This window comes from Scatophagus argus, chromosome 2 (genome assembly GCF_020382885.2).
Source record: "Scatophagus argus isolate fScaArg1 chromosome 2, fScaArg1.pri, whole genome shotgun sequence".
NCBI lineage: Eukaryota > Metazoa > Chordata > Actinopteri > Scatophagidae > Scatophagus > Scatophagus argus.
The window spans coordinates 12949563-12961564 of record NC_058494.1 but is presented as its reverse complement, the minus strand read 5'-3'; the positions used below and the strand labels follow the sequence as shown (position 1 = coordinate 12961564).

The window sequence follows — 12002 nt, the reverse complement described above, 5'->3', positions numbered from 1 at the left end:
GATATACCACTGTCACTTAGCTAATTAAGAGACACTAAAGAGCAAAACTAGACGGGAAAACAGAAATATGTTAGACAAGAACAACCATATTTGTATGATACGTTTTCACTGTGTCTTAGCTCACCTGTCCTTTTTACAGGTGAGGTAACATGCAGCAGAACTGCTTGGTAGCCTTCACAAAAACAGCTTAACACACAGTCAAAAAAGCAAAAATTATTAAATAAAAACTGTTTATTGGTGGTTGGAATTTCACTGAAACAACTTATCAGAGAGATTTATGTGGTTCACGACTCGATTCACATTCTCGTTAGCATAATTAGAAATACATCTGAGCACATTACCTCAATATGTTTTTAAATGAGCTACTGGGGCCATTGTGTTGTTCCTAGTACAGCACTAATCAGTGTGATGACAGCAATTTTACACGTATGTGGACAATGTCACAAAGAAAATCTGGATTACATAGTTAAACAATATATATGTTCTGCAATACAAAATAAAATGGAAATTAAAAAAATATAAAAATAGCTCATACCATAGGAAACCTGCTGCAATGCACTCTCTCTGGTTCAGACTATTATACACAGTCAATGGTTCAAACCACCAACACTGAAAGGAAGTTCACCCAAATATGAATATTTGCAGCTAGACACTGAAATCAGCGATCTCACAGTAGGTTGTTTCCCATTAGTGGTGAGAGGTAATACATTTGCACAGAGAATGGTGCAACTGCACTTCTCTGCACTAAGTCAGCATAGCATGAATTGTTAATTAATTCCGTGAAGGACTAATTATTTAAAAAAAAAAATCACTACATTCCACAAAAATGTCATCCAACTGTTTATGGTCGACAGATGCCAGCATAACTGAAAAGAAAATTACTTTCAAAAAGAAAAAAAATCCTGGTATGCTACTGGTATGGACTGAAATATGTGTGGATCTTGTGCTGGTTAAAATCCATTTTAGGGAGGTAGCAGATTATGTCAGATTAGGTCAATCACCACTGGAAAACAGACATTTAGTCAAGACTGTAATCTGGCATCTCCATTGATCATATAATTGAGGAGACTTAGTCAGTATTTGATTTAGTTTGGCTATGTCAAATAAGCTTTTCAGGCTTTCTGACAGGGAAACTCTAAAGAGGAAATCATTCCATTATATGAAATATTCTTCCACATTATCGAAAGCCAAGTCCATGTCTGTCCTATGGGAAGTAGTAAACAGAGTTACAGTGAGTTTAAACACCTCCGATAAGTAAAAATACTGGGAAAATAAAAAAAAGCTAATCTGGAGCCCTGACTGGTAGCCAGAGCAAGCAGCAAGGTGAGTCTTCACAAAAGCTTCCCAAATAGTTCTCTACAAATGACTACAAATGAGTAAATTTAAGTGTGACTATTGCTCCAGAGAAATTGCTTACAGGGGAAATTTCCTCTCTATAGGGCTCTCATTTCTATTTTCAACTGCTAGGATTCTCAGAGGGTCCTTCGAAACTTGATATGTCTTTGGATGTGTCCATAGTCATCTGTCTATGTGTGTGTGTCCTCCGGTGTCTGCTAAGAGAATGGCTCCATGAAAACCTGCGACCACAGGTGAGGCACAGATAGGGTCTTTCTCCTGTGTGAGTCCGCTGATGCTTTGTCAGTGACTTGTACCGCGTGAAGGTTGCCCCACATTCATTGCAAATATATTTCTCGGACTTAATGTGAACATTTTGTTCATGTTCTTTCATGTTACCCAACTGTGAGAAGCCTTTACCGCACACTGGGCAAAGATGTGGTTTCTCTCCAGAGTGGGTCAGTCCGTGAATGTTCAGATCCTGTCGAGAATAAAATCCCTTTCCACAGATAATGCACTTGTATGGTCTTTCCCCTGTGTGGCTCCTCATGTGTCTTTTAAGTCCCTCTGAGCGGGAGAAGCAGCTCTCGCACAGTGTGCATCTGAAAGGTTTCTCTCCCGTATGAGAGCGGAAGTGGCGACGGAGCTCTGAGGCCTTGAAGAAACACATCCCACAGTTGGCACAGCAGTGAGGTTTTTCTGGTTGATCCTCGTGCGTCTTTTCATGTGCTTTGCAGTGCCCTGACTCGGAGAATCCTTTTCCGCAGACCGAGCAGGTGAAAGGCTTCTCCCCGGTGTGCATTCGTTTGTGACGGACAAGTTTGTTAAGTTTACTGAATGTCTTCATGCAGTATGAACATTGATGAGGCACCTTTGGTTTTTTTGAGTGTGTGCGCTTATGTCTCTCTAACTTTGAAGGCCTGTTGAAAACCTTTCCACAGTCGGGGCAGGGGTGCTTGTTAGTCCTATTGTGGCAATTCTGGTGTCGGATCAGCTTCTCTTGTTGCGTGAAACTCTTATCACAATGCTGACACTGATGAAGAGTCTTAGGCTTCCTCGTGTGTACAGGTTTATGCCTCTCTAGCTTCGATGGTCTGTCAAATACCTTGCCACAGATGGAGCAAGGGTAACACTTGTCAGATACGTTGCCCTCTAGCCGTTTGGAGCTCCCGGGATCAGCGGTGGTTGAAGCATCATTGGAATCTGATTCTGAGATTACCTTAACGATCACTTCTCCAGGACCTGAGGAACAACCACATAACAGAATAGCCTGTGAATACTTAAATGACCAAATTGAATACTTTGATCTTATCAGTGACTGTTAGGTAATGATTAAAATACACTGAATACACAGAAGAAACACAAGTGAGTTCTGCGGGTGCCTTTGATTTCTATGGCGGATTTTAGAGGGGAAATCCAAACATTTCTAATCCCCTTTTAGGGTTGCTGGGTCATTTTACTGAACACACATAAAATTTTTGGCAATGTAACACTTTTGTAAAGTCTTAAATCTAGTGATGAGATGAGCTGTCATGCCAGCGAAGCTTAGTTATAAAGAACAATAAACAAATACTGAAATGTAAAGAAGCATCAACACTTACTTTCCTCAGAAGATTCTGTTTTGGGGACAGAGGCAGTGTCTGGACCCATTGCTGCAGCCTATTTGCAGTCTACAAATAGAAGAATTGGAAGATTACATTAGCATTGTAGAGCAATAATTCAGTGCTAATAATGCTGCCTGATCATTTTTTAAGGTTGAAACTGTTGTTTAAATATAATTAGTTATAAAACTGATGGTGAAATGTTTTAGTTTTAAAAAAATCTGTTAATGACATATTAGTGGATATACATTTCTTTTTTACATAAACAAACATAAATAATCTTGATACCGATGCCTTAGATTAGTTTATGTTATAGCTGTGACCAAATTAAATACTGAGCAGGACATATTGAAAAAAACACTTCGGCAGTGCTCTCTAGAAGACAAACTATGAGCTTTCTAAATGAGCCCATATCCATACTGTATTGACTTCTTATTCATGGGCCAACACAGACATCATTACAATACATCTACAATGAACTAACATTGGCTGATTTATTAGCCAGCTTTAATGTATAATGAATTGAACAGCTATAAACACAGTTAAGTGACTTAAAATATAGCCCATATTTGCGCTCACTCCCAAAGAATGAGTGCATCATGATTTAAATGTGTAAGATACATGATGATGTGGTGTGAAGAAATGGGTATGAAGTGTTTAAATTGGTTTCAACAAATTCCTGCTACGCTACAGTATCTTTTACATGACTGGGTTCAGTAATTTAGATCAAGTAGTGATTTTTATCTTTCATACATAGCATTGCTATCCAGAATATCAGACACAACCATATTCTTGCTGCAAGCTGACAACCATACATGTGGGGTGTTGGATAATGAGGATGCCACAGAGGAGCATGTGATGCACAACAAGCCAGCTCTTCTCTCATGCTCAGCCAACCTTTTCTGGACGTTTCATATTTCTTTGTTTAGCTAACTTATAGTACGGTGCGTTAAGGATATGAATGATAAATTTTCCTGCAAATACAGTACAAATAGAATGCATCATTAAACCAGAATGATGACATGCGGAGATATTCCTCTCACCACCAGGTGGCTTTCTTTAACAGGAAAATGTCCCTGAAGCAAAACAGTGAGAAACCCTCATTGTGTGTGTTTTTAGCACCATCGCCTCTGAAGACCGATACTTTTATTAAGATGTGCCATACGGCTTTTTAGCTTAACCTATGCATAGTGTTGAGTAAGAGACAAAATGTTAAGACTGAAAATGTAACAGACGATTCCTTCAGCTAACGTAACAGAATACACCACAAGCTGCAAAGTTCCTAGCGCCCGATCGGAAAAGACCATGCGCTGTTTGCCGTTATCTGGTGTATGCAACATCTGTAAAAGGGAAGGTAAAATGTTATGCAGAAATGTTTTGGAATTGAGTTTAGCACAACACCATCTCATGCTCGACTCCCCGACCGTCATATGGTTAACGCAAGCCACTTTATGGCTAAAGTGGTTTAAAATGACGATAGACGATTGTTTATCTAGGACACACATGCTATCAGAAAGAGCTGAATTGGGTTAGCTAGTTTAGCTAAAGCTAAGGTTGTTATTAGTTAACGTAACAAAGCCGTTTAAGACTAGGCAAGGTATATAAGATTGAGTCCCACCTTTCTACAAATCCTTAAAACCGAAGGCTGTCACATCTTTTGTCCACAGCGTTTTAAGTTCAACTTATTTCCCATCTAAAGATAGCAGTGGCAGCAGTTTGCTAATCTAGCTGCAGCAGTATAGCTCATGTCCGTTCCCTTGCACGATACCTTCAAATGCACCACGTAAGTTTGAAAATTAAAAGCTTGAGGAAAGTTGATTACTGTGATAATTTACTGTTCGTACCACACACACCTGCTTTGTGCCGTTGTACTAAAATGATGAGAAGAAATTACGCATTTCTTACCACGTTTTTTTTTATTGGAAAATGTGTTGATCAAGTTAAACAATGACCAGTATACAGTCGACGAGACATATCCAAATCATACACTGACTTAGGACTGAATCCAGACGTACAGATTTATTTGTTGCTGGCATCGTTTCTATTGTCCAAACTAAATGACTGTTTTTGTCTGTTATCACTGAAAACACACGAATTACAACAACAAACAAAATAAAATAAAATAAGGTAAAAAATAAAAAATCTTAACAACTTTAACATTTGGCTACCAAATTCCCAACAGCCCTAAAAACAGCAAAGGTTTTCAAAATTGGTAGAGGCCCAGACGGCTTGTCTATGCTGTTCGGTCTTATTTGGGTCAACTGCAAATGTGAAGTGGCCCTGCACAATACGCAGGCTACATGTGTATATGTATACTGTATATACGATATTGACTGTCAGATCAACAACAAACAAGCAAACATACCTGCGTACGTGTGCGATCTACACCTTATTAGTGCTATTACATGTGTTGACGGTTCTGAGATTTTGACCTCAGAGAAAGTTGAGTAAAATATTTTTTCAGTCTGAAACTCAACTCCTTTTGACCCTATTACATATCAAGTAAGAATATAACGTTCACAGTAGGTCACAACTGATTGTCACATCACAAAAATACATAAGGTTTAACTGGGCACCTATCAAATGCAGATAAGTTGAAAAATAATGAGAAAAAAACGATAGAGAAGTATGTTTATTCATTCTAGAAAAACATCGTTTTTCAGCAGATTGCATCTACATAAAGATGATCCTTTGCTCTTCAGTGATTGATATTAATTATGATGAATCTGGGAGGCTCAGTGTCCACAGAGCACCCTCACACTAATCAGTTACTGTAAATTTCATTGCACTACGTGCTTGTTCTCGTAGCTGGCATGTCTTTCTTTCAGTGAAAAAAAGATCCTTTTTTATGGAGGTTTTCCCTGTGACTGTAGAGAGCTTTCAAGAAATGGGAACATTTGTTTCTGTGGGCTTGTAAAGTCCAGACAGTGTATGTCATATAAGGCTATACAGATAGCCGCAGGGAGTCAGAGAACATTTCACTTAGTTGCTTCACAGTATAGTGTATGCATAAATGTGCATTGCACAAAATAAATGAGTGGAATTTGCATAAAAATCAAGTCCAATGAAACAACACTATGAAAAAGGCCTGGTTCTGTTTACCAAGAGATGCAAAGTTACCAGGCTGTTTTTCTACTGAGAAGGAAAACTGTGAGAAAAAGAAATACAGTTCTGGATGCCCCACACTTCCAGGGCCTGGATCTTGAAAGATCCCTTGCAGAGTGGGATGCTCTTGAATGTGTCACAAGGCCCTGAGAATCCTCCCACTAGGTCTCCCTGCAGGCAGAGTGCATGGCCCCCATCACCACCTAAGAGAGGACACACACGTCATACAACAACCCCGTCAGACATCACGGTGGACTTGACCTTTTTTTAAATACCCATTCTGTTCTGTTAATGATATGTTCAACTGACATACCAATAATGAGCTGACTGTCACTGCATGCTATGAACATAGAGGCTTCTTGTTCCTTGGGTCTCTTCGGCTCTTTTGCAGTCATGGGTTCCTGTGATGGGGCAGTGAAAGGGATCGTCAGATAACTGGGGTCCTGGGGGGTTCCAGAAGGGCAGGTTAGAGTTGAGGCTGAGGTGGAGGTAATGGTGGAGCAGTCACTATTGGATACCTCAGAGAAGGCATTGTTGCTCACTCGCACCTGCTGAGGGTGAGCTCTTCTGGTCATTATGTTGACCATAGCCTGCTGATAGCGCTCCATGTTGGGACGAAGCTGAAAGAGTCAGCAAATTTATGGTTTGACACTGGTTGTGGTTTAAGATGCATTCCACCTAATGGCTATAAAAATAATATATACAAAGTTGACCTGAAATCCGCTGGCTTGATAAACTTGAATATGACTTAACCAAATTTAATTCAAGAAAATTAAATTGGGAATATGTCTCACCGTAAAAACAAAACATTCCCCAGTTCCAAAATATGTCAGTCGCTCAGAGTCGTGCTTTTTTCTTTCAATCACATCTGTTGACAGGAAGGCACCAAAAACCTGGGAAATGAGAAATATTCATATTTCTGTGATATGAAAAAAAAGAAGTTCCATTAAAGCATTAAAACATCCCAGGTTCAAATCTCCAGTCCAATCAAAAGGAAAAGCACATACAGCAAAATTATTAGATTCAATCCAATAATCTTGTTACCTCTTCATCCACAGTTTTGATTATCAAAACCACTGGTTCATGTCCCTCCACTTGTGAATAGAATCTGTATGAGAGAAAAAAATAACCAAGTGTCGTTTTTAATATCCGGTAAACTTTTATGTTCACAACCACAGAGTCTCTGTTGACCAAACCTGGACTTTAAATGAGTTTGACAAAATCTTACAAAGCCTATCTGCAATGTAAATTATTTTTTATCTTATTATGTGACAAGATCACAACTTCGGCATTAAAAATATCATTCTATGTCAAACATAACCAAAGCTCACTTAAGAGCTTTGGTTAAGGTGGGATGAAGTCAGGGGAAATATAGACATTGGAATCACTAATTTACTTAGTGGTTGTTACACCCTCCGCTCTTGTGCTCTTTTCTCCTCTCTCATCTGATTGGTGGGTGGTCCACATATTTAAAGGAGGCCGGAAAAGAAAGAACTCTCTCCCACACCAAAGTAGCTCCTGACTAGTTTAGAGCTTTTTGCCCATTTTGCTTTTTGTTTTGTGTTTATTTCGTTTGAGGGTGGAGGTCTGGTAGTCTGCTTTTCATGGCTTTATGTGATCGTTCAGTTTATTCATATTTTGTTAGGTTTGTGGCCAGCCCAGACTTCCTTCAGCCTTTTGTTCATTTTGGCCAGGCCTCCAGGCTCCAGTAGTTTTGGGTAAATTTAGTATTATTTGTAAATAAAATCATTTGAATCACAAATTTGGGTATGGCATCCTTTTTGTAGGCTGGTAATGAGGTTCAGTCAACTGACTGTTTGTTGTGGCCATAACAGCGGTGGATATAAACTTAAGAAAATAATCAGATTTCTTTATATTATCAAAATGGCCACTTTCTATACAGAGTATCGCTTTTTTTTTTTTACCATGTTTTAGAAATTTAAAGTTAAACATTCAGGAATTTTCTGCTCAAAATATTTTTCTACATAAACAGCATTTGCCACCACTGAACTGTCAGCTGACTTTCATACTCAAAGCAAACATGTTGATGGTGTAAACACACTGCCTCTTTCTGTTATGCAACTAGACCTGAGAATCTGTTTTCCACCGCTGGAACATGCTGTTCAGGAGTTATTGATCCATAATGACCTGGCCTAGCACAAACACAAGTGAACAAAATTGAAAGATATGAAGGCTTTGGATGCAATAAAGAAACACTTCTATCTGTAATTAATGACTGTGAAGTAACAAGTCTTTCCGATGAAGCCTCATTGGTATTAAACAAGGGTCACTTACGAGGTAAGACTTTTTTCATGTTCAGCTGTATTAAACAGTCTAATGGGGCTGAAAAGGGCAAAGCGCTCAGGTATCCAGGCCCAGATGACTCTCATCCCAGTGCCTGTCACAACATCAGATGTGAAGTTGTTAAAGTCCACCATCTCAACCACCTGCCTTTAGGAACATAGAAATGGATATGATGAGTATATGAAATGAAAATAACATAAATGTGAACTGTTGTTATATGCTCTAAACTTTCCTTCTACTTCCAAAATGTTGCCTACAAATCTGCCTCTCGGTGGCTGTTCTGTTTCTGTTGTAACTCACCTTTTCTGGTGTATGCTGACACCTTTTTGCATGAGGGAGTCCTTATTAGCATTGAACAGGAGGTTGAGCTCCCTCCGTGTGGCCATAGGAATCATGAAGGCCCTTTCCAGAAGATTCTCAACGGTGCAGTGGCGAGCTACATTCTGCACAAAACTCTTCATATCCGTCCTGAAGTCCTCTACATCAGCCACTCGAGATGACACAGATACTTTGTAGAGACTGAGCAAAGCCAACGCCACCCTACAGAAGAGTGATTGTGAGAAACTTGTGTCATGAGAAATCACACGCTTAGATTGAAGATTTTTTTTGTTTGTTTGTTTTTTACATGTGATATCTCTACAGTGACAAACCTGTAGAGGACCTTGTAGCCCTCCAGTAAGTAGACATCCAGCACTCTGATGGCATATGTGAACGGAAGGTCAGCAAATATCCACATGATCCAGTCAGAGTAAAACTCAAAGAGGTTCTGATGAGAGCTGGCAATCAGCTTACGGATGCCTCTGCAACACCGGTTAGCAAGGTCTCCAAAGGTCATACAGGAGGCACGGTAGGTGAGGAAGGTCTGGTCGATGTAACGCTTATTGGGGTCATTGTAGCAGATAAGTCTGGACATGCTGTAGAAACATTCAGCCTCATCCTCGCTGAAGTGGAGGATTAGGGAGACCAATGCAGGCAGGATGGGGCAGAAGTTCATGTTCGGGAAGTATTTGCCAAGGCAAAGAAGAATCTTTTTCACAGAGTTCAGGCCTGCTTTGTTGAGACAGTATCTGGATAAGAGAACAAGCAACAACTCATTTGGTCATATTCCAGTGCAGTGCAACATATTCAAATTCAATACTATTCAAATAATTGTACTGGAATATATTGTCACATTTGCTGTAGGAGCAACAACTTTGAACCACATGTTTTTAGCATCCTGTACCTGGGTATTTCTCCTGCCTCCATGTATTCTGGAACTGGATGGGTGCTGATTTTCTGTTCTCCAAAGAGCTTCTTGGCCACTTCGTAGTACACATCTCTATCTGGACTGACAATCCCACTGCAGATATGATAACAATCTGCATTTAGAATTAATACATGTCAACCTACTTCTCATTCCCCCAAAATTCATGTATGCTTGTCTTCATGACAGAAAATACTTTAAAAATTGATTTATTAAATTTACTCAGACAATCTAACCTGGAATTGATGCTGTGGATGATGTGATAGTAAGCCTTTGCCCTTAGTGTGTGGGGCATGGACCAGAATCCTTCTCGGCCCATAACTTTCATCTGCTGGTGATTGCTCTTCAGGATCTGCTGGTATCTTTTTGCAGGTTCAGGATCAATCTTCTCCCAGTCTACAAACTGTCCATACTTCATCCCTGAACAGGAGCTGATTTCCCAGTTGTCCGACTCAGAGATGGTGATCATGGACAGTGACTTAAGATTGCCTTTACTGCCTGAGCAAAATATGCATTCATTTAATTGATAGTTTTTCTGAATTATGCAAAAATAATCTGCAATTTTTCAGATTTAAAAATTTGCTATGTTTTAGGGGTAGAATATAAGCTATGATTTATTAAAAAGCATTATTTCAGTACCATTAAGTTCTCTTGATGGTGAGCTTTTGCTTGGTTTAGATTTGGGCTTCTTCGAAGCTAGCCGAACACCAGCTCCATTCCCTTCTCTCTGTTCCTTTTTGTTTACTTGATCATGGACGAGGGAGCTGGCTCTCTGGCTCAGTGGACTGGAGTTTCCTGCTTCGTAGGCAGAGTAAAGCTCTGATGTCTCATAAGTGTAAAAAGACCTGGGGAGCAGGTAATTTTGCATTAATTCTGAACTGTCTCTTTCAGTCTTTTTTGTGTTGGACATGGTCTGTTATCCAATGTTGCCACAACATTAAAACACAAATCCACATACATGCGGGAAAAGATCTTGTCCTGTTGTGGAACCACTAGCATAATTTGGATTTTAAAAAAATAAATAAATAAAAAAACAAGGCCAAGTGTGAAAACATACCTGGAGCGAGGTCTTAGATAGGTTTCCTCTGTTTGCATCTGCAGACCATAGTTCTTACAATCCTCTGGACTGTAATACGAGTGAGACCTTGGCCTGCTTCTGCCTCCTGCCATAGAGCCCAGATCTTGATCAGATGATGTGCACATTGAGATCGAATTCATGTTTCCACAATTGGAGAACTCTGGTGTTCTTGAAACATGAATCATCTCAAATCTTCCTCTTAAAACAAATGCAAGTTGGAGGGTAATATGTCTCCTGTGACTACCTACAGGTTCTGAGGATCAGGGCTTTATATAAGCCTGTGGGTAGTGTCCATGTGACTTAAGCTATGGTGGTATGGTTTGTTTGTGGTGATTTCACTTGTTGAAAGTGAAAAAATCCAGTGATTTTCCTGTTTTAACTTTGGCAACATACAGTGTCTCATTCTGAGAAGTAATAAATCGCAAACAAGAAATATTTGTTTCCAGATCACGTGGCAAAACACAAGCACCCTCTTTTAAACATACATTTAATAAAGTGTCCTTCAAATAACCGCACTCACTGCAATGGATGAAATTTTATATGTTAAATACCAGCATATCCATGCACTTTCCATACAAATAGTTTATTCACATCGCAATTAGCAAATTATTTGAAACACATTTATTTTTATGAGGGCACCTATCAAAACATTGATTGTTCAGAATAAGGTCATCAGACAGAGGAGGGTGATCATGTACGTGTTGGTCTTTCTTTGAAAGAGCTTCATGCGTAGCATCAAAATACCAAATGAGTCTATTCCAAGAAGTCTTTCAACAGCTATTATTCTCCACAACAGATATATGTTTTGATCCAAACACAACTACTGTTTGGTTATGAAACATAAAACATCTACAACTTCTTATCTCATATGTGGGCTGAACATGTAATGGAGTTGAAAAACAAATTCTTTAGCATCGTGAGTGGAGAAAGCATGTCAAGTCCCATGAAGCCTTGGACAATATTTGATACACTGTTATCAGTTAACAGATGTATAATTTCATCTGCATACTATTTAGTTTATGGAGAATTTTTCCATAGTATTCTTACTTTCTGTATAACATGTCACATTTTTCCAAGGCTTTTAACAACAATTTGGACTTTTTAGGGCCTGTACTACTGACTAAAAATGCCTCTTTCTTGTCCCAGTATTTGCATTTCACTCACAGTATATTTCCATTTTCCTGATGAGGGGAAAATTTGGCTGTGTGCAGGTTGTATATATACCTACTTCCAGGACACATGCTAATTGTAATACTGATGTTTTGAAATATACCTCTTTTTATCTGTGTGAAAATGTTCAATTGTGTTGCAGACTTTTTATTTCCACTGACATGAG

General features: G+C 39.2%; 2 protein-coding genes across 6 annotated transcripts; both read right to left on the bottom strand.

Annotated features, from left to right (window-relative positions):
- Nucleotides 1-213: 213 nt before the first annotated feature.
- LOC124070562 (zinc finger protein 501-like) lies at nucleotides 214-4722 on the bottom strand. Its single transcript, XM_046410568.1, has 3 exons — nucleotides 4555-4722; nucleotides 2937-3005; nucleotides 214-2577 (listed from the first exon to the last, which is right to left on the bottom strand). The coding sequence occupies exons 2-3, from the start codon at nucleotides 2983-2985 to the stop codon at nucleotides 1457-1459; spliced, it is 1170 nt and encodes a 389-aa protein (XP_046266524.1). The 5' UTR covers nucleotides 2986-3005; nucleotides 4555-4722; the 3' UTR covers nucleotides 214-1456.
- Nucleotides 4723-4940: 218 nt separating this feature from the next.
- On the bottom strand, nucleotides 4941-11269 carry LOC124070536 (TBC1 domain family member 24-like). 5 transcript variants are annotated; one of them, XM_046410530.1, is made up of 12 exons: nucleotides 10646-11269; nucleotides 10228-10433; nucleotides 9825-10086; nucleotides 9568-9684; nucleotides 8996-9412; nucleotides 8646-8885; nucleotides 8337-8492; nucleotides 7086-7149; nucleotides 6836-6934; nucleotides 6560-6661; nucleotides 6355-6484; nucleotides 4941-6244 (listed from the first exon to the last, which is right to left on the bottom strand). In XM_046410530.1, the coding sequence occupies exons 1-12, from the start codon at nucleotides 10849-10851 to the stop codon at nucleotides 6069-6071; spliced, it is 2175 nt and encodes a 724-aa protein (XP_046266486.1). In that variant the 5' UTR covers nucleotides 10852-11269; the 3' UTR covers nucleotides 4941-6068. The 5 variants fall into 5 exon arrangements, with proteins under 5 accessions (XP_046266486.1, XP_046266505.1, XP_046266495.1 ...); XM_046410549.1 differs by having other exon boundaries at nucleotides 6355-6442; XM_046410539.1 differs by having other exon boundaries at nucleotides 6590-6661.
- Nucleotides 11270-12002: the final 733 nt, after the last annotated feature.